A 24,619-nucleotide genomic window follows, 5' to 3' on the forward strand; every position below is an offset into this window, starting at 1 on the left:
TTGTGGGATTCTAGGCAATGGGGCCTTGACTCGGAGCTCTGTTCCAGGCCTTTCCCAAATATGAGGCATTCATGAATCGCTTGGCATTAGCCATTGGCCCTCTGCTGGACGCAGCCCCCGTGGACATGGAGGCCTTCCAGCGGGGCTCCCTGCTGCAGAGGCTCAAGTCGCTCTCCACCCTCAAGCCCCTGTTGCAGGCGGGTAAGTCCAAGAGCGGGCATCAGGGCGCGATGCACACCTTTGCCTGGCTGAGCCCATTTTCTCCATGATTGGACATAAGCCTGAACCTCCAAGGCAGCCTGCCAACTGCCATCAATTAATAGGGGCCTCCTGGAGCGCTTAAGTGACAAGGTCTTAGGCTGGCATGCCCTAAAAATAGAGCCTGATTTATGTGCAAGTAGTTCGTTTTGAAGGGTGATCCCAGGGAAAGGAGGAGAAACGGGAAAGAGGGATAGTCAATACCGGGATGCATTACTGAGCTGGCCACCACTGTGGCTGATGAGGTCCTGCATGGACTCTCTGGGAAGCCTTAGGAAATGCATGTGAGGACATTCCCAAGAGAAGAAAAGGGAAACATTTACGCATCGGGTTCTGTCCCCCAGTGGTCAGAGGTTGCCCCCTGGGGTATTAACTCTCACGTGAGGCATTAACTTCTGGCTTGTGCACCTGTGGGTGCCAGGTGGGTTCCCGGGGGTGTCCTGTAGTGGTGCCAGAGAAGCCCCAGGGAAGAAATGAAGAGGCGCATCTTACAGGTCTGAGGTGAGATGCTGTCAGGTTGCACTCTGTGAAGCTGACCGGAGCCTGCACGGAGCTCATCACCATAGCCATGGCTGGGATAAGAGGTGGGGCCAAGAGAGTTTGAAGAGATCCCCCCATACAAGAAGGATGCTAGATTATTGGGCTTAGCAAGAAAAAAAATCTGTGACGAATTAGTGATGTCTGCATGGGTATGAGAAGGGAAGTTTCACCAAGCCTATTATTTTCTACCACTCCTCTAGGGTACAAAAACCAGTTTAGCTTCTATATTCTAGAAAAATACTGAATCAGTTAGCTGTGGTCACAAAATTGCTGCACAACAAACTACAAAATTCCAGTGGCATATAAAAATAAACATTTACTTCTCATGTGTCTGCATGGTTCAGCTGATCCCAGCTGGGCTGAGCTGATCTGGTCTGGTCTCATGCATGTGTCTGTGGCGGGGGCAACTCTGCTCTAGGTGCCTCTCATCCTCTTCTTGGAAGCTGCAGGTTAGTCCAGGCATGGCCTTCTCATGTCAATGACAGAAGCACAGACATGAAGCCCCAGTGTGCCAGCCAGTTTCAAGCCTGTGATTGCATCACATCAGCAAACATTTCACTGGCCAAGCATATCATGTTTAGCCCAGAATCAAGGGGCAGGGCAGGTCAACTCAGCCAACGTGGAAGGCAGTGCTGAGTTACATGGCAAAGTGTGTGGACATTGGGAGGGGTGAAGGATCAGAGCCAGTAGAATCTATCACAAATGCCAAAAGTAGACATTGCCTCCCAGATTACCAGTCCAAGGAGCTTCATACGATAAGCATGCAATAAACATTCATGTAGTATTTATTGAACAACTGTTCTGTACCAGACACCAAATTAGGCACTGGGGCTACAATGCCTAGAGTTCACGACCTCTGCCTTCAAGGTCCTAATGCCCAGTTACTCTCTGAGATAGTTTGAATCAGTATCAGAGGAATGGATTAGCCAAGCTCCTGCCTCCCAGGGTATGGCTTTATAGAACTCAAAGTAAGGGAATGAGAAACAAATTAAAAATTGCCCCAAAATAATTCTAACAGTTAAAATGTATTAAGTGCCTATGGAAATGCTTTAGAAATGCTTTACATACCTTGTTTAATCCTCACAATAGCTCTTAGGGGCACAAAATATGAGTCCCATTTGACAGATAAAGAAACATGTGCAGAGACGTTACAGATCTCAGTGTTCCCTTCTTGCCTGTCTCAGTTTATGTTCATGGATCTCCTCTTTTAGGTCGCATCCTGGGAGTCCAGCTTCCCCGGTATTACCAGGTCCTCACAGCTCCAGCTACCAAGGTAAGGGGTTCCCCAGCCGCAGGCTGGGTCTTGCAGTGAGCGGGCCTCTGCTCCGGAGGTGAGCCCTTCTTCCTGCTGTCTTGCTGCCACAGGTGCTGGATCAGTGGTTTGAGTCCGAGCCTCTAAAAGCTACTCTAGCGACGGATGCTGTGCTTGGAGCCATGACAAATCCCTACATGCCGGGGAGTGGGTGAGTGTGGGAGGTGAGGTGGGGCAGCAGGAGTAGAGTAAATTCCACCCCTCCCCCCCACCAAGAGTGATAACTGTCTTTCATTGAACTCCCCCTGCGAGCCAGGCAGGAATCAAGCACTTCACACAGCATTCACTCAACCCTCAAAACAACATCTCAGAGCCCTGGTTCAGAGAAGGGAAGTATCCCTCCCAAAGCTACACAGCTAGTAAGTGGCAGAGCTGATTTCCAGCCTGAGTTGTCTGACCTCTCCCCACTCCCACCAAGTCTTCCTTCTCAGCCACTGCTCCCTAGTGCTTCAGTGGAAGAGCCTCTGTCCTGCCACCGTGATATCTCAACATGAGTATCTTCTTCCATATCTATCTATCTATCATCTATCTATATCATCTATCTATCTATCTATCTATCTATCTATCATCTATCTATATCATCTATCTATCTATCTATCATCTATCTATATCATCTATCTATCTATCATCTATCTATCATCTATCTATATCATCTATCTATCATCTATCTATCTATCATCTATCTATATCATCTATCTATCATCTACCTATCATCTATCTATATCATCTATCTATCATCTACCTATCTATCATCTATCTATATCATCTATATATCATCTATCTATCATCTATCTATATCATCTATCTATCTATCATCTATCTATCTATCATCTATCTATATCATCTATCTATCATCTATCATCTATCTATATCATCTATCTATCTATCATCTATCTATCCATCTGTATCTATCTATCATCTATCATCTATCTATCATCTATCTATCATCTATCTATATCATCTATCTATCATCTATCTATCTATCATCTATCTATATCATCTATCTATCTATCATCTATCTATATCATCTATCTATCATCTATCTATCATCTATCTATCATCTATCTATCTATATCATCTATCTATCATCTATCTATCATCTATCTATATCATCTATCTATCATCTACCTATCTATCATCTATCTATATCATCTATCTATCATCTACCTATCATCTATCTATATCATCTATATATCATCTATCTATCATCTATCTATATCATCTATCTATCATCTATCTATCTATCATCTATCTATCTATATCATCTATCTATCATCTATCATCTATCTATATCATCTATCTATCATCTATCTATATCATCTATCTATCATCTATCATCTATCTATATCATCTATCTATCATCTATCTATCTATCCATCTGTATCTATCTATCATCTATCATCTATCTATCATCTATCTATCATCTATCTATATCATCTATCTATCATCTATCTATCATCTATCTATCTATATCATCTATCTATCATCTATCTATCTATCATCTATCTATATCATCTATCTATCATCTACCTATCTATCATCTATCTATATCATCTATCTATCATCTACCTATCTATCATCTATCTATATCATCTATATATCATCTATCATCTATCTATATCATCTATCTATCTATCATCTATCTATCTATCTATCTATCTATATCATCTATCTATCATCTATCATCTATCTATATCATCTATCTATCATCTATCTATATCATCTATCTATCATCTATCATCTATCTATATCATCTATCTATCTATCATCTATCTATCTATCCATCTGTATCTATCTATCATCTATCATCTATCTATCATCTATCTATCTATCATCTATCTATATCATCTATCTATCATCTATCTATCTATCATCTATCTATATCATCTATCTATCTATCTATCATCTATCTATCTACCCATCTGTATCTATCTATCATCTATCATCTATCTGTCATCTATCTATCTATCTATTTATCATTTATCATCTGTCTATCACCTTTTCCCTTCCCATAAAGCCCTGTTGCCCATCGCTCACCCACAGATCCTTTCCCTGGATTCCAGGACGCGCACACACACAGACACCTTTGCATGGACGGGAAGCTGCCTTTCCCTTTGTGAGTGGAGCGTGCACTGACATCTTCATCCAAGAGGGGGCAGTCAGACACAGTGAAGTGTGTACTTGCGGTGTGACTTAATGAGCCCTTGTAGGAGCAGAAATGAAGGGGAGAGTGTGTGTGTGTGTTGGGTTAGAGGATGCTGTTAGGTCTTGGGCCATTTCCAGTGCACCAGAAGATGCAGCTAGAAGCTGTCAGTGTGGCTTATCTGTCAAGGGATAAGAGTTACCCCGTGGAAGTGATTTTTCAACACACACTAAGCCAGCCCCAAATTCCCCCAGGGTAATGAAAAATGGGGGTTGGCAGTGGTTGCAACACCTTGGCCAAGATCAACCAGCCAATTTGGATTTTCCAGCTGGGGCCTCTGGTCCTTTTCTTGGTGGGTGTCCAGGAGGCTTAGATACTGCCCAGTTTGTGAAATGGGCCTTTAAATTTTTTTCATTCGTTCTTTCAATAAATATCGATGGAGAACTTGCCTGCGCTAGGTGCCAGGGATACAGTAGTGAATGGAGCTGAAATCCTAATAGGCAAGGTCGACACAGAGCAAGGAGTGGAATGGAGAGCTGTGGGCATCCTGATGGGGAAACAGGCAGGGGGCAACGTGGTCCAGCTTAGAGAAGCCCCCGTGAGGAAGAGGTGTTTCATCAGAGACTCTAAGGACGGGAGGAATTAGCCAAAGAAAAGAAGAGGGAGGAAGGAGGTTCTAGATTCCAGAATAGCATGTGGGAATATAGGAGCTGCAAGTGGATTATATGGCCCATTCAAGGCACTGAGAGGTTTGGTTTAGTAGGAGTGGGGTGTGGGGGGGAGTGTGGGGAGGGATGAGGCTGATGAGCAGGCAGGAGCCTGGAGGCCATTTTCAGAGACTGACCATCACCCTCAGAGCACAGATGAGCCAGTGAAGGCTTGAAGAGAGCCGAGTGACAGGAGCCTAGCTGGGTTTGAAATTGGGCTGCAGGTCCTATGTGGAGAAAGTCTGCAGGGAAGAAAGAGTGGGAGAAGGTGGTCCAGTTAGGAGGACGTTACTGCAGCAGTTTAAGGAAGAGAAGAGAGTGGCCTGGACCAGGGAGGAGGCACCAGGGAGCGATGCCTTGGAGAGTTCTTTGGGAGGCACTCAATTTGGATGTAGGCGGTGAGGGGCTAATAGGAGGCAAGGCCGACCCCCAGGTTTCCGTTGGAAACTGAAGGTGCCGTTCACTGGGATGGAGAAGACTGACAGAGAAACAGGTTGGGGAATGGGGACAAGGGGCTGGGTTTAAGTTGCCTGCCCAAAGCCATGCCAGTGGAGATATCTGTGGGTAGCTGGGCATACAGGCTGGCACTCAGGGGAGAGCCGGAGAGGCAGGTTTGGGTGTCGCCGCCACATGGTTGCAACCAAAGCTTTGCCCCCAGATGTTCACATGGAGAGAATGGGAGGCAAAGGGCTCTTGCAAGAGCTCATTTAAAGAGCTCATTTAAAGGCTAATAGGACAGAGCTGGATGGGCGCAGGGAGAAGCTGGAGATACAAGACGGGAAGGAGTATTTGCACCTAGAACTCCGGGGGGATCAAACCCCACCTCCAGCCACTGATTCTGATGATCTGTCCTCAGGTACGTGCTACTCCACCATGTGATGGGGGGCCTGGATGGGATGCGGGGGGCCTGGGGCTACGTCCAGGGTGGCATGGGTGCCCTCTCTGACACCATCGCAAGCTCGGCCACGGCGCACGGAGCAAGCATCTTCACCGAAAAGGTGAACATCCCCTCTACTCCCACCCTGATTTTTGGCAAAGATCTTAGAATAGAACAAAGTCTTGGATTCGGAGCATCCCTCGTTGTGCTGATGGACAAGGCTGGGCTCGGAATCAAGAGACTTGGGCTCTGCAGCCTGTCTGTGGCTGGACAGCTGTGAACCAGGTCCCAGCCCTTCTGCCCACCTCCTTTGAATTCGAAGCCACTATCCCACATTTGGGCTGAGCCTTTGCAATGGAGGGGTGGGCTGATACCTCCCCGAGGAGCTGCAGAAAATCTGCCAGGGGTGAGGAGGCTGTGAGTGCCTAGGAGCTGCACAGACAGCAGAAATCCCCCAAGACCCAGCTTGCATTTCCCTTCTCTGGGGTCCTGGGGGCTCCTTCTGGTGGCTCTAGACGGTGGCTAAGGTGCAAGTGAGCAGTGGAGGGTGTGTTCAAGGAGTCGTGCTGCAGGATGGCTCGGAGGTCAGGAGCAAAGTGGTGCTGTCCAACGCATCGCCGCAGATCACCTTCCTGAAGCTGACGCCACAGGTGAGGCTGGGGGTGGAGGTGAGATGTCTGCCAGCACAGGGGTGGGAACGTGGGGGGATGACGGGGGCCAGGGCTGCATCAGGGTGGGAGACGCAAGTGCCAAGTCTCTGCCCGTGGGGACGTGCGTCCTTCTCTCCTTACCTGACAGGCAGGTAGCAAAGAGCAAAGAAGCCTCACAGATGAGGGGAAAGGTCCAGCGAGGTGAGGCGACCAAGGCCAGGCAGCTGGCAGTTGGCAGAGCCAGATCTGACTTTCAACTCAGTTATTTCTACAGCTTTCCTACTGTCCTGATTTCTCCCCTCTCACCAACTCTGATTCTACTGTTTGTGTCAGTGACCCATTGCCACTTGAATGTTGCATAACAACCACACAGCTTCTGGGCGTATAACAAGAAATACGGATTCAGTACACAGAGTGGGAGAAATCTGTGGATCTTGGCTGAGTTCAGCTGATCTGGGCTCACTCGTGCATCTTCCGGCAGCTGCAGGGCCTGGTGGGCCTGCTGATGGCTGCAGCTAGTCCAGGGGTTTCTGTCAGAATATCCGGGATGACTCAGCTCTGTTCCATGTGTCTCTCATCCCCCAGCTCAGGCATGCTCTCAGGGTCTGGGGGGAGGCAAAATCAAGCAAACTCAGTCACGCAAGTGCCAAGCTCAGAGTCACAGTGAGAGGGCAATAAGAAGGGGTGTGCGTACAGGGAGGGGTGGGAACTTGGGGCAGTTTTTGCAATTGGCCACACCTTCCCTGTCCCCCAAAGATATGGTAAGACATGTATGCGCATGGAGCGCCCAACGGTGTGGGGAATACGCTTAGGGACAAGGCACCTCTTTTTCTGAGTGATTCCACTAATAAAATTCAGCAAACATCAGTTCAAAATCATCTTAAGACAATTTTGAAATCATCAAGACTTCCAAGAACTTATAAACCAGAGGAGAAAGAGGCAGCAGCCCACAGGCCATATCCGTAGCAGGAACTGGTGTGGGCCAGTGACAGCCAGGACGCGGGCAGCGCGCAAAGGAAGAAGTGGTTGGCACTGAGCCGGAGGTGTCCAGGAGGGCTTCACAGAGGAGGCGGGTGGCTTGCCTGAGCTCTGAGGGAGGGAGAGGATCTCTAGCAATAGAGGTTGAGGGACCACTCTGAGCAAAGGAGAAAGGCGCCACCCCACCCCTCCCCACCGGGACCTCAGTCACCTCCAGAGTGAAACCTTCTCATTTCAGGACTGGCTTCCTGAGGAGTTCCTGGAGAGAATCTCCCAGCTGGACACCCAGTCGCCTGTTACCAAGATCAATGGTAAGAGGCACAGCAGATTGCAGAGCTGTCTCTTTTGAGGTTATCTGAGTGAGAAATCTGTGTCCAGGAAAGACTGACCTGCTTCATCATCTCTATTCCCTGCCCCCAGCCTGCCTCCAAGGTTGAAGGTGAAAGACTTTTTCATGCTTTTTCTTTCCAGTCCACCACATGGGTGAGCAGGTGATGGGTAGAGGTAGAGGACCCTGGGCAGTTGAGGACACAGGCCTTTGGGCCCTGACCCTCCTCTTTGGTCCCTCAGTGGCTGTCGACAGGCTACCTGACTTCCTGGCAGCCCCCAATGCTCCCAGGGGCCAGCCGCTACCCCATCACCAGTGCTCCATCCACCTCAACTGCGAGGACACTCTTCTTCTCCGTCGGGCTTTTGAAGATGCCGTGGATGGCCTGCCCTCCCACAGGTGGGGGACCCTGGAGACACTTGAGCCCCTGGTTAGAGCACGGGGTGTGTTGAGGGGGGAGGCAGGGAATGTTGCACATTCATCCCCCTGGGCTGGGAGGGACCAGAGAGCCCGCAACCTGGAGGGCTGGCCGGGGATAGGGCCTGGGGATGAGGGAGCTCCCCGTGGGTGGTCTGGACTGTCCTGGTGGTCACCGAGCCCCTGCAGGCAGACACCACCATGACCTTACAGAGATCACTGGCCCGGCCCCAGTGTCCTCCCATCTCAGGCCTTCGTTTGATCCCGTCATCTCAGAGCGGCTCCCACCCTCTCTCCTCCCCGTGTCACACGCAGACCTATGATTGAGCTCTGCATCCCTTCCTCGCTGGACCCCACCCTGGCTCCCCCCGGCTGCCACGTCATCTCCCTCCTCACTCAGTACACGCCCTACACGCTGGCTGGAGGCAAGACCTGGGATGAGCAGGAGAGAAACGCTTACGCAGACCGAGGTAAGGAGGGCTGGACCATCCGGTCTCCACAGTGACAGCTGGCCGAGCGGCCCGGTTGGACCCCTCTCCTCCCGACTGTCCCATTGAGGATCAGCACATGCAAGTCCTGTGCCCAAGGGAGAGGAGTACCCAGGGAAAGCTAGTCCCTGCTGGGGTCAGGCCCTGGGCCAAGAAAGCTAAAAAGACACAGTTTCTGCCCTCAGGTTGCTCACGGTCCAGTGCAGGAAACTAATAAAGCAATCCCACAGCACAACAGGCTGTGTGAACCAGAGAAGGAAGCTGTGAGCCAGAGACAGGAGAGCTTTCCGAAGGAAGAAACATTTGAGCTGGGGTTTAAAGGAGCAATGAGGTGGAGAAATCTTTGCGTACTCAAGGGGAGACAAGTGTTTAGGGTTGGAGTAGACAAGGTAGGAAAGAGTGGGAGGCTGGGCTAGCCTGAGACCCTTAGGCCTTTGTAATGAATTGCTTATTTGCCTGTGGACTGTTTTTGCTTTTTGCTTAGTGAGGTATAATTTGCGTATGAAAAGATATCCATCTGAAGTGTAGGGTTTAATGAATTTCGCAAATTTGCCGAGTTGTACAATCCTAACGCCTCTTCTTGCTCCTAACACCATCTCGTGTGCCTGTGTTTGGTACCCAGTGTTTGACTGCATTGAGGCCTACGCCCCTGGCTTCAAGGGCTCCGTGGTGGGCAGAGACGTCCTCACACCCCCTGACCTGGAGAGAGTCTTTGGGCTTCCTGGGGGGGTGAGTACAAAACTGGAGTCTCTCATCACACTCTCCCCGCACCCCTGCTCCCTGGCACGCCCACGTGGCTTTATCGTGTCCCTCCACACCCAGCCTTCAGCAGGAAGGGAGGCCGGGCAGAGGCCACAGCAGAGAGGGGACAGAGACGTGGTCAGACCTAGGCAGGGGGGAGGAGTGAGGAGAGGCGGCGCCCGCTGAGCAGGTCACCAGGACTGTGGCCCTCCTGCCTGGACAGCCAGTCGGCCTCTCCCATCTGCCTTTCTTCAGAAGGACCTCGCCTCCCCCAGACAGCATGTCATCCTACTTCTCTTATTTGTCAGAAACTCACTGAGCCTGGAGGCCGGGGGGCCAGTGAGGAGGCCAGGTGCAGTACAGCAGCAGCTGGCTGCATGTGGCTATTGAGCGCTTAGACTTGACCGGGCCAAAATGAGATGTGCTTCAAGTATACAACGCACTCCAGATTCCAAAGACCGAGCCCAAAAAAAATGTAGAATACCTCAACAATAATTTTTATACCGATCAAGTGTTGAAATAATATTTTGGATCGACTGGGTTAAAATTAAATATATGATTTAATTGGTTTAAATTAAAATATATTAACATTAATTTCACCAGTTTCTTTTTGAGTGTTAATGTGGGTACTGGAAAATCTAAACGTACATGCGTGGCTCCCATTATTGGACAGCGCTGGGTCGGATAGAGAGTGAGGGAGGCCAGGCAGTGAGGAGGGAAAGGAAACCGTGGAGGCTAAAGGCCTGGGCGGGTGGATTGAGAAGGCTTGATCAATGTGCAAGCAGAGGGTGGGTGCGGGGCTATAAAGCGTCCTCCTGGAGGTCAAAGATGGGGAGGTGATGCCCCCCACGGCGGCAGGGAAGATGGGACAGAGCAGACTCAAGGGAAGAGGTGAGCTCAGTCTGGGACACGTTGAGGGGGCAGGCAAAGCTCATCCCCACAGTGACGTCCAGCAGAGGTCGGCTTCTTGTGCAGACCTGCCCCTTCCCCCGCACCTCCTCCCTCCTCGGCTGGTCTGACTCAGGCCAGTGGAGCAGAACAGCGCTCGGGGCCCAGCGCCCTTGTCTTCCACTTACTGTGACCGTGGACCCCCAGCGCCCAGGCTCGGATGGGTGTCGCGGCCAAAGAAACAGGTGCCAGCGGTCAGAATAAATCAAATTCCTTTCAGACAGAGGGAGGGGGATTCATAATCCTCAGCAGCATCTTTAAAATCTCACTTTTCTTTCCCACTCGGTTTCCTCACCCTCTGAAGATGCTCCCTACCCTTCTTCCTTCTTGAAAAATGCTCTAGGAAACTTCACCCCCAGCCCTAGCACGTGTGACTATTCTCTCTTTTCCCCTCCTCGTTCTGCATCACAGGAGCCTGAGAAAAAAACATCCTGGAAGGAAAAGAACCTTGCTTGGAGAACAGGGGAAGGGAGGTGGTGGAGACTGTAACACTCCTATGTTAACGACTGTGGTCCTCCTCCCGCAGAACGTATTCCACTGTGCCATGACCCTGGACCAACTGTACTTTGCCCGCCCTGTGCCCCTGCACTCCAGCTACCGCTGCCCTCTCCGGGGCCTGTATCTCTGCGGAAGTGGGGCCCATCCTGGTGAGTGACCTTCAGTCCTGCTACCCTGTGAGGGCATCGAGGGCTGGCAGAGGCGTGCAGACAGGGGAACAGCGTAAACAAGGGGGGAGGCGAGATGGAAGGAACTCCCAGGAGAGCACGCCATCTCCCACATTGAGAATTCAATGGCCACAACCCTCGGGTTAGCTTGTCCACTCCTCATGAGGCCTGGGGATACGTCCCCGTGGAGGCATCTCTCCAAGTTCCCACGGTGGGTTGTGCGAGATCCATGTCTCTAAATTCCCCGTCCGTATTTGAGACCTGTATAGATTGGCAAAGTTCAGTTTCTCAATTTAAAAATTCTTCCCTGCTCCCATCCCAGGCCTACCTGACCCCACAGAGGCTCATCTCATGTAGATGCTTCCTCTGAGCTATGTGTGCCTCGGCCTCCCAGACAGGGTCTGTACGCCCACATCTTCCCCTCAAACCCTTTGTCCCTTGTTCTGTCTCACGTGCTTGGAGTCGCGCCATCTGGCCCATCGGCTCTCAGGCTGGGGGTGAGGGTGGGGAGGGGGTCACTTGCTTGGACCACTTGCAGGGAGGGCACCTGGCCCTTCCTACACTGATGCAGGAAGCCTGGAGGGGAGTCCAGGATCTGTCTTAATAATCATCCCAGATGGTTCTGATCCCCATGGCCCCAGCACCACCCTTCAGGCATCCCTGCTCTCCTTTGTGGCTGGTGTCTCAGCAAGTCCCCTGGTGGGGGCGGAGGGGCGGGTGGCAGGTGAGCACAGCTTTGGTTCACGGGAGACTCCCTTCCAGGAGGAGGTGTCATGGGAGCCGCTGGACGCAATGCAGCCCACGTGGTCTTCAGGGACCTCAGGAGCATGTGACCCCAAACCAACTCTAACCCAGGAAGATAAATTCACTCTTGAGATGTTACGTCCCCATTGGGTCAGCTTCCCAGGATATGGCTTGAGGCAGGCAAATCCTCAAGGCTTAAGCCACTACCCTAGAGGAAATGTGCAGGTTACACTGGGTCCTAGTTAACCTCACATCCATGGCTGCATGAATGAACTGGTTTTGTTTTATATCTATAGTTTGCATTTTTCTGTGCATTAGTACAGTAGGTAATATGAAATAACAATGTGGGATAAACTTGTCTGGGATACTCAGTAATCTCACAACATCCACTCCAAACCGTCCATTTGACCAGCAAGCATCCTTTCCTGACTGCCAGGTCCCTGCTACCAGCTGATTGAAGGGAGGCCCGGTCTACTGCTGTCACATTTCTGGCAAACTGTCTAAGAAAGGACCCAATTCCCCAGTGCCCCACACAGTCACCCGCAGGGGCCACATCAAAGCCACCAGAGTTCAGCAAACAGCAGTCGGGGTGAGTGCAAAGTAGGTGTAGCCGAGGGCCATCTGGGGACTCACATTCCCAATTCTGCAGATTCAACCTCTTACTTCCAATGAGCGAGCCATACCGGTCACATCACTAAATCTTTCCACATACACCTATGTTATTCTAAAGTGAACTGGGTTGTCACTCTTGGTTGGAAAGAGCCACGCAAATGTCCCCGTGGTCATGCACCTCTCCCAGCCAGCGTCTCCCATCCCAGCAGCCAAAGCCGTGGTCCAGAGGCCCCATCAGCAGCAGAGGTGGAAGGTTCCCTGGGGCATCTCCTCCCTCCTTTCTCTGGGCAAATTTATGCAGATTAACAATTACCCACCTTATCACTTAACCTCAATAAACCCAAATTTCTTATCTGTCAAGAAGTTGTTTTAAATATCACATAAGACAATAGATCATGGTTCAGTCCACTCTCTGGCACAGGACAAGCGTTTGGTACACGGTGGGCTCTTGCTGCTGATCTTGTTGGTGGAGACACTATTGTCATTTCTGGATTCTGCACAAGGCAGTCTTTTCAACATCCTTCTTTTAACCAGGCGCCAGATTGAAACCAGCCCGCTAGGAGCAGTGTGACCAGGGCAGAGCAGGGCAGTCCTCAGGTCCACCAAGCTTCTCCCACAAGAAGGGCTGTCAGTCTTGTCCTCTACCCCTGCCCCAGTCAGCATTAGTACAACTGAAGTTTTGAGCTTGTTGAAAATTTGATTTTGGTCTAATTTCTAAGATTTGCCTTTCTCAAAAGACTTGCCAGGGCCCAAGGAGGGGGAAACGTAAGGAAGCAAGAATAGGGCGGGGAGGGAGGGAAGAGGGAAGCACGTGGGGCGAGGGCAGACACATTGGTCCCTAGCACGTGAGTCAGGAGAGCAGAAGTGAGTAACAAATAGGAACCAGAGAAATCACGGGGGCCTGGGGCAAATCGCCTCAGACTTGTTCTTTCAAAATATCCATGTTTTTTTGTAAGTAAAAGTTACAAATGCTTAGTGTAGGAAAATTTTTCAATATAATAATCAAGAACATAAAACTCAAACCTACTCTTACCTACAGAGTCACTATTTTATAATATTTCCTGCTAGTCTTTTACATGGTTGGGATCATAGTCTACATTCTGTAGGTGGGTTTTACACCTTTCTTTTCTTCATTGTACTTCATGTCATGAGCATTTTTCAGTATCATAAAAATTCTTTGAAAACATTCTTTTTAATGGCTGCCTAATATTCTCTTGTAAGGATTATAACCATGATTTATTGGGTTGGCCAAAAAGTTCATTCAGGATTTTGTAAGACCTCATGGAAAAACCCAAATGAACTTTCTGGCCAACCTGGTATTTTGGGACATTGAGTGTAGCCTTGGCCGCGATTGCTAAACAGAACCAGCCGAAGGCTGGAGAGCCTCTCTTTTATCATGTCCACTCCGATGTGAATGACTCACTCTCACACCTCCCAGGGTGCAGCTGCTGTCCTGGCAAACATCCCCTCTGAAGGAGAAGGCTGGGGGAGGCGGAAGAGCAGTGTTAGCAGTGAGGGGAAGAATTTCCCACTGTGTGGTGACTTCCTGTCCCTGTTTCGTGTCTCTGGAAGATAACATTTGGTTCCAGATGAGACACAGGGTCGGTCCAGCCCTGTGGGGTGCCTTGGCTCCTGCCCGCCCCCAGCATGCCGTCCCGCTGAGCAAGGGGGTTGTGCTTTCCCAAAGTGATGACTGCAGGTTGGCCGGATCGGGTAATGGGCCCCTTGCTGACATGGGAATGTAAAACTCTTACAAGGATAAATAAGTCAGGGCCACATTGTTACCTGATTTACAGTTGCCCGCTTCCCTGAAGCAGTAGGGAGCAGTTCCTCTGAGGCACAGTCGTGCGCTCGTGAACCTCACCTGGTTAAGTCATTAGGCACCGTGGCCAGCCCCTGCTGCTCTGACAGCCCCTGGGTGGTGGTCCAGAGTCCCGGTGAGATGTGAGGTTTACAGCTCTGGGAGGGATTCGGGCATCCTAGTTGGAGGAATGACAGATGTGGCTGGCCAAGCCACCTGCGGGCCTTGTGAGTGCGCATTTTTTCTGACACATGCTCTGTTTGCAAAGCATTTGACCATGGTTCTGTTTGCAAAGCATTTGACCAGTGTTCTGTGGGACACTGATGACTCCCATAGTAAAGGCAGGGATGCAGCAGGGAAGGAGTCTTGCCTGAGCGCAGGGTGGCATTCTGTGGGAGAGTTGGAAAACATATGGCATAAAAAGGAACACAAAATGCAAAATAAGGACGAACGCAAATGGACTGCAAGTCCGAAAAAATATTTAACCTCACCAGGAATCAATTAAAGTCAAACGATCATGTTTTATCCATAAAATTGAGAAAAATTACTTAGAAAACTACCAGGGTAGGCAGAAAAGACACTTGTACACTGTTGGCAGCAGCATAAATTTGAATTTAATAATAAGACTCAAAAGCAAACATCCAAAAACCAACCCATTTGATAGGTGATTCAGCATCTTGTCACTTAGCCTAAGGAAAATATCAGAGATGTCGCCAAGGATTTAGATACAAGCATATTCATGCAGTGTTATTAGCAATGGCAAAATATTGAAAACAGCTTAAACATCCCCAAATAGAGAATTAGTTAAATTAATCATGGTAACTGCATGTGATGGAATATCAAACAGCAATATTTCTAAAATCATGGGGTTTTTTTTAAGCTCTTTATTGGAATATAATTGCTTTACACTCTTGTACCAGGTTTTGAGGTACACCAAAGTGAATCAGCTGTATTTATACATATATCCCCATGTCCCCTCCCTCCCACGACTCCCTCCCTGTTTCGTGTCTCTGGAAGATAACATTTGGTTATCTTCCTATCCTGGCCCTCTAAAGCATCATCCATCATCGAGTTGATCTCCCTTTGTTATACAGCAACTTCCCACTAGCTATCTCTTACATTTGGTAGTGTATATATATGTCTATGCTACTCTCTCACTTCGTCCCAGCTTCCCCTTCGACCCCCACCCCCAACCCCATGTCCTCAAGTCCATTCTCTACATCTGCATCTTTATTCTTGCCCTGTCACTGGGTTCATCAGTACCATTTTTTTAGATTCCATATATATGAGTTAGCATATGGTATTTGTTTTTCTCTTTCTGGCTTACTTCACTCTGTATGACAGTCTCTAGGTCTATCCACCTCATTACATATAGCTCCATTTCATTCCTTTTTATGGCTGAGTAATATTCCATTGTATATATGTGCCACATCTTCTTTATCCATTTATCGATGGGCATTTAGATTGCTTCCATGTCCTGGCTATTGTAAATACTGCTGCAATGAACATTATAGTATGTGTTTCTTTTTGGATTATGGTTTTCTCTAGGTATATGCCAGTAGTGGGATTACTGGGCCATATGGTAGTTCCATTTTTAGTTTTTTAAGGAACCTCCAAACTGTTTTCCATAGTGGCTGTACCAGCTTACATTCCCACCAACAGTGCAGGAGAGTTCCCTTTTCTCCACACCCTCTCCAACATTTATTGTTTCTAGAATTTTTGGTGATGGCCACTCTGACCAGTGTGAGGTGATACCTCATTGTGGCTTTGACTTGCATTTCTCTAATGTAAAATCATGTTTTTGAAATTACTTTTTTAATCTCATAGAAAAAATGCTAATAAAAAGTAAGGTACAGTGGGATTCCAATTTTGTTTATAGATTGAGATAGAGATATAAAGATAAACATCTTTCTGTCTCTCTCTAATATGTATATAGATGTAATATACATGTATATATATGGGAGACATATGTATATGGGAGATATTTGTATGGTATATATATCACACATACACATACAGAGAGAGATGCAAAGAGAGAGACAGAGAGACAGAGATGGAGAAGAACAGAAATAGATGAAGGGGGAAGAACCAAGTACACCCATATGTTAGCAACAGCCTGAAGCCTTTCTGGCCACTTGGTGGCAGTTTGGAAAGGGTTTCTTACTACCTTCACATAACCCACCTTAGTTTAATACTAAACCCATAGTAAATGCTTGGGGCTTTGTAATTTTGTTTAAAATGATGATCTAGGTCTGGTCCAAATGATTTGTGAATTACTTATGCATTAATGTATATTTGTTGATCATAAATCAGAGGGTTTCGGACAGAGTCTGGGTCTCAGGCTTCCTTAGTGGAGCGGTGGGGATCTGCATCACCTGGAGTTGCCTCACAGCACAAGGGGAACAAGGGGAAGGACAGCAGGTTGTCAGTGTCTCCACAGCCCTGCAGAAACCCAGCGTTCCTGTAAGGAGGCTACAAACGTGACCCCAGACCAGGACTTTGTTTTTTTCTGAAATTATATCGGTTCTGTTATACATGTTGTTGGATCAGCCAGTCTGCAGCTGATGTGTCCTTGAAGAGAACTGGAAGATGAACTAAATGGTAGTGAGCAAACGACATTTGCTTGGCAGCTTGGTATGCAGAAACCTTCCAGAACAATGGATCTCTTAAGAAAAGTGATAAAGAGGGTTGTCGGTAGTGAAAACGCATTAGAGTCAGACCTACACTTTCTCCACGGTGCCTTTCCTCCTGCTTGATCTCTCGGGAGCTCTGGAGGAGGTGCAGGTCTGGCTCAAACGCTGTCCCGCATAAAGGGGCTGATGATCCCTTCCGCACAGAGGGAATGTGAGGATTCTACACACAAACACAGCCCATCAAAACATGCACACCCTACGCCCCAGCAGTGCCACTCCCACAACTACATCCAGCGGAAGTGGTTACAGGGGTTCACCAAAAGGCACATAATATGCTGCTCACAGCAGCACTATTTGTAACACCTCCAAACTGGCGATGACTCGGTGCCCGTCAGCAATGGAACAGATAAGCAAATTGTGGTATGTTCACACAAGGGAATCCTGTTCAGCGATGAGAATGAACAACCTAGAACCGCATGACACAGCACTATGTTGAGTCAAGAAAGCCAGGCACAAGATAATACAGGCTGTAGAATGCCATTTATGAAACATACAGAAACAGGAGGAAGTAATCTATGCTGTTCGAGGTTCACCTTTGCGGGTGTAGGGATTGGAAGGGAGCCAGCGAGGGCTTTGGGGTGCTGATGATATCCTGCTGTTTGATCTGTGGAATGGTTACGTGGGTATGTTCGGTCTCCAAAAAATTCGTCCAACTCTCCACTTTGGACATTGCAGTTTTCTGTGTGTATATTATACTTCAAGAAAAAGTTAAAAAGAAAACTACCTGGGTGCCTGGCACAAAGTCATATTACTTGTTGACATCATTGCTGTAAAGCTCTTACTTACTGGGAGAGCCCTAGGCCTGAGTCTAGGTGAGGATGGTGGTGAAATGAAGGAAGAGAGAAAGAAAGGAGAAGAGGGGAAAGGACAGGAGACCCCCAAGATGCCCCCCCACCCATGATCCCTGCTTCCTGGTGCTCATGTCCTTATGTGACTCTCTCACCTTGAGTGTGGGCAGGAACTGTGACTTGCTTCTAACCAATAGACTATGACAAAGGTGATGGGATGTATGTGATTATGTCACAAAAGATGGTGGCACCCATCTTGCAAGAATCTCTCTCTCCTGGGCTGGCTGTAAGGAAGCAGGTGGCCACACTGGGCATCTCCACATGGAAAGCAGCCTCTAGGGCCTGAGAGCAGCCTCCAACCAACAGCCAGCAAAAGACAAGCTCTCAGTCCGACAACCTTGAGGAACCAAATGGTGCCAACGGGCATGTGAGCAGAGAAACAGATCCTTCCCCAGCTGAGCTTCCAGATGAGCGTGCAGCCCTGGGCAAAACCTTGATTGTAGCCTTACGAGACCCTAAGCAGAGGCTTCAGCTACACCTGCCTGGAGTCCTGACTGGTGGAAACTATGGGATAATAAATGTGTGTTGTTTTCAGCTGCTAAGTTTGTGGTAATTTGTTACATAGCAATAGATAGTACAGGGGAGGCCAAACAGCCATGCACACGGTGGGTATAATATATGTCTGATGGTATGAATGGAAATTGTGCCCCTACATTTCAGAGCATTTCCGTTTGAGGTGACCCTGTGATCTGGATGTCCCTCCTGTAATGTCTGGCCATCTGTCCCCCAGCAGGGCTAGGCCCAGAGTCTGCCATCACTGAGGTCATCACTCAGGCACACCTGGGTGTGGATCCCGGCTCTACTGCCATTTGACCTTGGGAAAGTTCCTTAACACCTCTGAGTCTCAGTTTCTTTTGACTCATGGGGAGAGTGAGGTTTTGCCTGGCACAAGGCACACGACGCAGACTAGGTTTCTTCCTTCCTTGCAAAAGGACATGTTACCGCACTCAGAAGGTTCAGACATAGTGAGAGGAAGTGTGGAACATTCTGGGCCCATCTGTAGCAGATGAATGAAGTTAAAGCCACCACATGAAGAAATGGAGCAAGAGACCTTTTAGTTTCAGATTTGGAGATCCCTCAGACAGAGAGCCCCCAAGCCAGGAGCTTCCAACCTGGGACAACAGTACACACACACCTCTACAATAAACTGCACCAACTCACACACACAGATCAATATATCAGAGCAAGAGAGAAGGAAGCAGGCAGGGCAGTTTGCCAAAGGCAGATTCTGTGTGTGGGCTGTTGAGCTGAATTTCTGGTCCAATAAATCAATCTGCCTTGAAAGAGCTCTTCCAAGTCCACTGTAATTGGAACTACCTTCCTCAGGGGCTGTTTGTTATGTTCAAGGTCAGGTGACAAGTACAGGTCTTCAGAGTCACGCACAGTCACTCTTAACCTGCCTCTGGGAAAAACTCTGCAATATCTGGAGAATCAGCTAAGAACTAGTCTGTCTGCAGGTGGTTGAAAAGTTGGGAGAAATAGGGTTGGGTTTACCTCTGATTTCTCTCCTTTTTGGATCTCCAGACGTCACTTCAACATTCTCACTAGGATGCCTCCCCTAAAATCAACATCTCCATTAATTTGCTATTTGTTTAGTCTTGCTGTAGCAGAGCTACCTGGGCACCAGCCCAAAAAAGTATCAGATGATAATAATGGCTACTGTTTATTGAGACCTGATTCTGTGCCAGCCAATGCACCAACCATGCATTTCACATGTTACTTCCTTTAAATCCACAACAAACCCAGGAGCCAATTACACTGGGTGTCTGTTTTCACAGATGAGAAACAAGCCCAATGAAGTTAAATAGCTTGCCGAAGGTCATAAAGCTGGGAGTTGAGACAGTCAAGAGTAGAAGTGAGGTCTTTCTGACACCGAAAGTCACTTCCTAAGCAAGAAGCTACTCTCTGGATCCAACTAGTAGAAAACTGGTTGTGTCATCAGCAAGAGCCACTCATTGTGGCCCTGCTTTTGTGAAGGGCTGTGCATGAATGTGAAGCAATAGTCCCTAGTCTCACAGCATCCACGGGGTGGTTGGGGGAGGCAGAGGACATGCATATAAGGATTAGTAACACCTCCAGTCCCGTATGAACCTGTACAGAACACACTAGTGGAATCTGATGGAGGGAGGAGCTGCCTGTGAGCAGGTAGGGTCAGGGAGTATTTCTTCCAGCAGAGGGGGCCTGAGCTAGAGTGAGATCACTCCAGACTTGGGCGAAAAAAATGAAGAGGGCATTCTAGTTCCTCCAGAGCAGCATGTAGCAAAGGCAGGGAGGTAGCAATGGGCAGAGAGCTCGGGAGCACACTGTTGGAAGAGGGTTTGTGAAAAGCAATGATGGGAAATAGGACAAAAGGCTCGAGCCTGGCTAAAGGCTGGCTTCATTCTACAGCCAACAAGGAGTTTATCTGAGCAGACACTGGCGATTGTATACAAGCTGGAAGGTGACCAGCCCCTTCATTTTTTTAAGTGACCACATTCACAGTGTTGACAGAGCCCCTCCAAGAGAAGCTTTTAAGCTGCCCTCTCTTGGCTTCTCCTAAGGCACCCAAATGAACTGTTCAGAGATGGAAGTGGGTTAGGAATGGAACAGTGTCTCCAGAAGGCCAGAACCAGATCTTCAGACCATCACCCCCCCATCTGCTCAGGCCAAGAGCTTGATGTGGGAGTGTCCGCAGGAGGCCAGCATGAATCCTTCTTGTCTCAGTAGAAGAGCCCTGTCACCAGCAGCCTCAGTGTCAATGGTTCCTTGCTCACCCCTACCACAAGAAAAGTGAAAGACCCCGGCCAGGGGTCTAAAAGCTTTAGTGGGCATCCCCTGCTTTTCAGAGATGTTTGTAAAACTTGGTAAGTATCGGCCCCATAAACCCTTTGTTCCAAGAGCGGCCCGGACACCTTGGCCATGAACACCTGCTTTGGGACTGTGCAGCCTACCTGCATTTCATCAAGGATGGAGGCAGGTGAGAATCCAGGGGCCAGGTTTGCCCTGGAGAAGGTGGACAGTCATCTGCACACTGTCTGAACTGGAGCAGCCTGTATTTGGAATTGGGAAGAAGTTTAATAATAGTAAGCAAACTTCCTTGGCAAAGGGTGGCCTAAAGGGGAATCGGTTATTAGGAGGAAAAAAACCAACACCACTGCTTTTATAGTAACCATCCCAGTCTATAATGAGAAAACTTCTCTTCTGTGTAAACAACCTCCTAACATGAGTCACCCCAAGACCCAGCTCCCAACCCTCAGCCCAGGAAGTAGTGCACAGAGAAGCAGTCAGGTGTAAATTATAGGAGCCCTTCAGGGCAGGAAGCAAGGTGAGTTCTAATAGCAGAGTAAATTCATTTCACATAAGTGAGATTAGCAGTTAAATAAATAGCAGTTCCACTGCTGACCCTTCCTGGAATGCTGAGTGTCTGTCCCCTGCCAGGGGACAGAAAAACCTTACAGCTGAGCAGGAATCAGGTCACAACACGGTGGCCTACCTACACTTAAGGACACCTCCTCTGGAAATATAAGGCAGAAAAATGTGTTTGAAAAGACATTCCAAGTTAGGAAGAGATGTATATGGGGGGAAGCAGCCTCCCATCCGTGGTTCGGCCACCTTTTATGGTGGCGACGATGCCCCCTGAGCCAATGGAGCCCTAAATGCAACCTAAACGCAGGGGGGGGGTTGCCCAGGGCTTGGGGTGAATCGGGGGCAGTGAGTTCCAAGGACAGACCCATCAGGAGCTTCCATTCCAGGCTCAGTACGTGTTGGTTTTATTTTCAGATTGTCAGCCTCTTGTTTGTTTGCTTGGGCTTTTTAAGGCTTCTGCTTCTTTCACAGTTTGAGAGCGACCTCTGCTCAGGAGAGTGGAGTGCTGGTTCTTTGGGACCCCGGCGGGGGGGGGTGCTGCAGGGCGTGGCGGGGAGACCGGGGTTTGAGGTATGTCAGGCCGACTAGTTTCCTCATCTGCAAAATCGGGTCAGTCATACGTCACAGAGTTGCTGTGAGAACAAAAGTAAATTAAGTCAGACGCAAAAAGCCCCTAATCCAAGCTCTGCCATGCTGAAGGTGAACACAGATAAACAGCAGCTCTCTTCCCCCACTCCCCGCTCCCCATAAAACGATGGACCCAAATAAGAGGATCCATATTGGACACTATCCCAGGAGGCTGTCTCGGTATCAAAGTCTTCCTAAGATGGTGAGAATTACCCTCCCTGCGGGTAATTAGCAGTCAGGACCTCTGGGGATGCTTCACAAGGCTGTGTTCCTCACTCTGCGTTTGTCTAGAACCTCGAGCTAAGTCAAGGTGGATCTGTAACCAGGGCTGCAGAGGGCTGGTGGCGGAGAAGAACATTCTTCTGAGTCCTTTAACCAGGGGTTCCTAGACTTTTTCAACTATACCCACTTGGGCAGCTCCAAAGAACAGCAAGGTCCCGCCCATTTATTCCATGCCTCTCCCGAGTTTGGTAATTAGAAGGAGGAGCTTTAAGGGAAGGAGGTGAGAATCGCAGAGGTACCCAATGAATTTGTTGCACTGAACTTGTTGAACATATGACATCGGGTTCACTTCCCATTTGTATTAAAAGAGAAGAGCCTGACATACACTGGATTTTACATGGTAAGTGAATGCCCTCCAGTATCAAAAATAATCCTGCTTAGTTTTTCTACTCTGACCTCAATTGTGAGGTGCAAGTTCCTAGAATAGCATAAATCTACATGCAAGCAAGTCAGTAAGGAAGTGTCCCTACACTAGAGTGTGACCAGTGGTGCCAGGTTGCGCAGATTTTCCCAGTTTTAGTACTGAAAATTCCACATCCTGGCAAACCCCTCAGTCCTGGGCAGACTGGGATGGCTGGTCTCTCTACCATACAAGCAAACTGTAAGGGATTGTGTGTCTATCTCCTTCAGCAATTGGGGTCTATAAGGGATTACTCACTAAACTAGAATTTATTTATATCCACATCTGAATAGTGGAATATTTTATAAGACAAATACCCACTCTATGACAAACCAAATGTCTCTCATCACCCTAAAATGGATAATGAGGGCACAAAACCAATAGCAATTTATAAATAAAAAGTATGAATAACAGCTATTAGAAACCACAACAACTCAAAACAAATGCCAAACAACTAACTAAAAAGCATCCTTCCAAAACCTGGAGAAATTCCACCTGTGTATAGCATGGAATAACAAATTTGAGTCCATGGTGAACCCTGCGAACACTAATTTTAGCTTATGGATACCAAATTCTTGAGGGTTACTGGCAAGCAGCCTTTAATTGTACCTGAGAAGAAACATATGTGAGTCGCCTGCAGGAACCAGGAGAAAGACTGGCATTCCTGGTCCTTCATAGTCATCAAAACAACACTTAGTTCCCACCAGTGTTACAGCCAATGCCCTCAAAGGCACTGCATTAGCTTGTTTAATAAATGAGAAAACTAAGGCCCGGAGAAGTTAAATGACCTTTCCAAAGCTGTAATTGTCATGGAGACCCCAGAAAGATTTTCTGAGTGTTATAGACGTGTGTTAGGAAACAGAGTTGTAGGGTTTTTAGATACTTAATCTGTCCTATTTATTTAGTCCCTCCCTCCAGATACATCTAAATAGTGAAAGTGGATTGATTTGGTTGGTCCCCAAAAAGATATGTTGTAATTCTAACCCCCAGTATCTGTGAATGTGACCTTACTGAGAAATAGGGTCTGTGCAGATGTAATCAAGTTAAGACGAGGTCATTAGGGTGGGTCCTAATCCAGTATGACAGGTGTCCCCATAGGAAGAGGGAGGTTGAGACACACACACAGGAGAACACCACGTGAAGACACAGACACAGAGGGAAGACAGTCACGTGAAGACAGAGGCAGAGATCTGAGTGATGCTGCCACAAGCCAAGGATCGCCTGGGGCTGCCAGAAGCAAGAGGCAAGGAAGGATCCTCCCCTAGAAGCTCCAAAAGGGGTACAGCCTTGCCCACACCTTGATTTCCAACTTCCAGCCTCCAGAACTGTGAGAGAATAAACTTCTGTCGTTTTAAGCCACTTGGTTTGTGGTACTTAGTTGCGGCTGCTCTAGGAAACTCATACAAGACTTCTAAGTGGCTCACAGCCCCCAGGGGCTGGATATCTTGGAAACAAAAGAGGGGGGGACAGTTCCTCATCTGTGTCTTCATTGTGTCTTTCCTGTCTCTGTGATAGCAGCATCAGAGCGCTTTGGGGCCTCCCTCTCCTGGGGGAGGTAAGCACACAGCTTGGGCATGGAGAGGGTGGGTGATATCTGGGCACCAGGAGGGCAGGGGGACCTGGCAGGCACCCTTCCCTGCTCCGAGGGTGCCGTTCTTGGTCAAGTGCCTCCAGCAGGACCACTTGACATTTTCCTGTCCACACACCACTTGGCAAGGGCACGGGATTTGATGAGCCGTCCTGCCCTTTGCTGTTTTTTTCTAGGACAAAAGCGCATGGCTCATCGGATCACTGGAGGAGGGGCTGCCTCTGTGGAAACGAAGAATATTGCACATTATTTCAGTTTCAGGTTTAACATCTTATAAAGTAACAACAGACTTGTTTGGGTTACAAACTACTCTGTGATCTGACTGCCTGTGAACTTCCACCCAGAGGAGAGAGGAAGCTTCCCCGGGGCCAGGATGACACCAGCCAGTGCATGGTCAATGGTTATAAATATTCACCAGATGCAGAGTATGATTATAATTTTATACAATAAATGTACTTACATATCTATCTGTATACGAAAATACCTGGAAAGGAAACTCCAAAATGCTATCTATCTGGGATAGAATTACCGATGTTTTTATTTCACTTTTATCTCTTTTCAAATATTGCTATGATAACCTAGAAGAAATGATGTAATAAAACTAACAAAAGGAAAACCACCCATGGT

General features: G+C 48.2%; 1 protein-coding gene across 3 annotated transcripts in view; it reads left to right on the forward strand.

Annotated features, from left to right (window-relative positions):
- PYROXD2 (pyridine nucleotide-disulphide oxidoreductase domain 2) overlaps positions 1-20,667 on the forward strand; it is a 37,481-nt gene extending 16,814 nt beyond the window's left edge. For 2 of the 3 annotated variants that reach the window (XM_057737261.1, XM_057737259.1), the window contains 11 exons: positions 48-201; positions 2,010-2,071; positions 2,164-2,261; positions 5,817-5,958; positions 6,353-6,487; positions 7,704-7,776; positions 8,036-8,192; positions 8,526-8,680; positions 9,321-9,427; positions 10,914-11,034; positions 11,815-12,820. In XM_057737261.1, the coding sequence (XP_057593244.1) occupies positions 48-201; positions 2,010-2,071; positions 2,164-2,261; positions 5,817-5,958; positions 6,353-6,487; positions 7,704-7,776; positions 8,036-8,192; positions 8,526-8,680; positions 9,321-9,427; positions 10,914-11,034; positions 11,815-11,885 (1,275 nt within the window). In that variant the 3' untranslated portion in view covers positions 11,886-12,820. Of the gene's footprint in view, positions 1-47; positions 202-2,009; positions 2,072-2,163; positions 2,262-5,816; positions 5,959-6,352; positions 6,488-7,703; positions 7,777-8,035; positions 8,193-8,525; positions 8,681-9,320; positions 9,428-10,913; positions 11,035-11,814; positions 12,821-20,290 lie in introns of those variants that run through there. The other variant, XM_057737260.1, reaches the window with a different exon arrangement.
- The last annotated feature ends 3,952 nt before the right edge of the window (positions 20,668-24,619 follow it).

Source organism: Hippopotamus amphibius, chromosome 5 (assembly GCF_030028045.1).
Source record: "Hippopotamus amphibius kiboko isolate mHipAmp2 chromosome 5, mHipAmp2.hap2, whole genome shotgun sequence".
NCBI lineage: Eukaryota > Metazoa > Chordata > Mammalia > Artiodactyla > Hippopotamidae > Hippopotamus > Hippopotamus amphibius.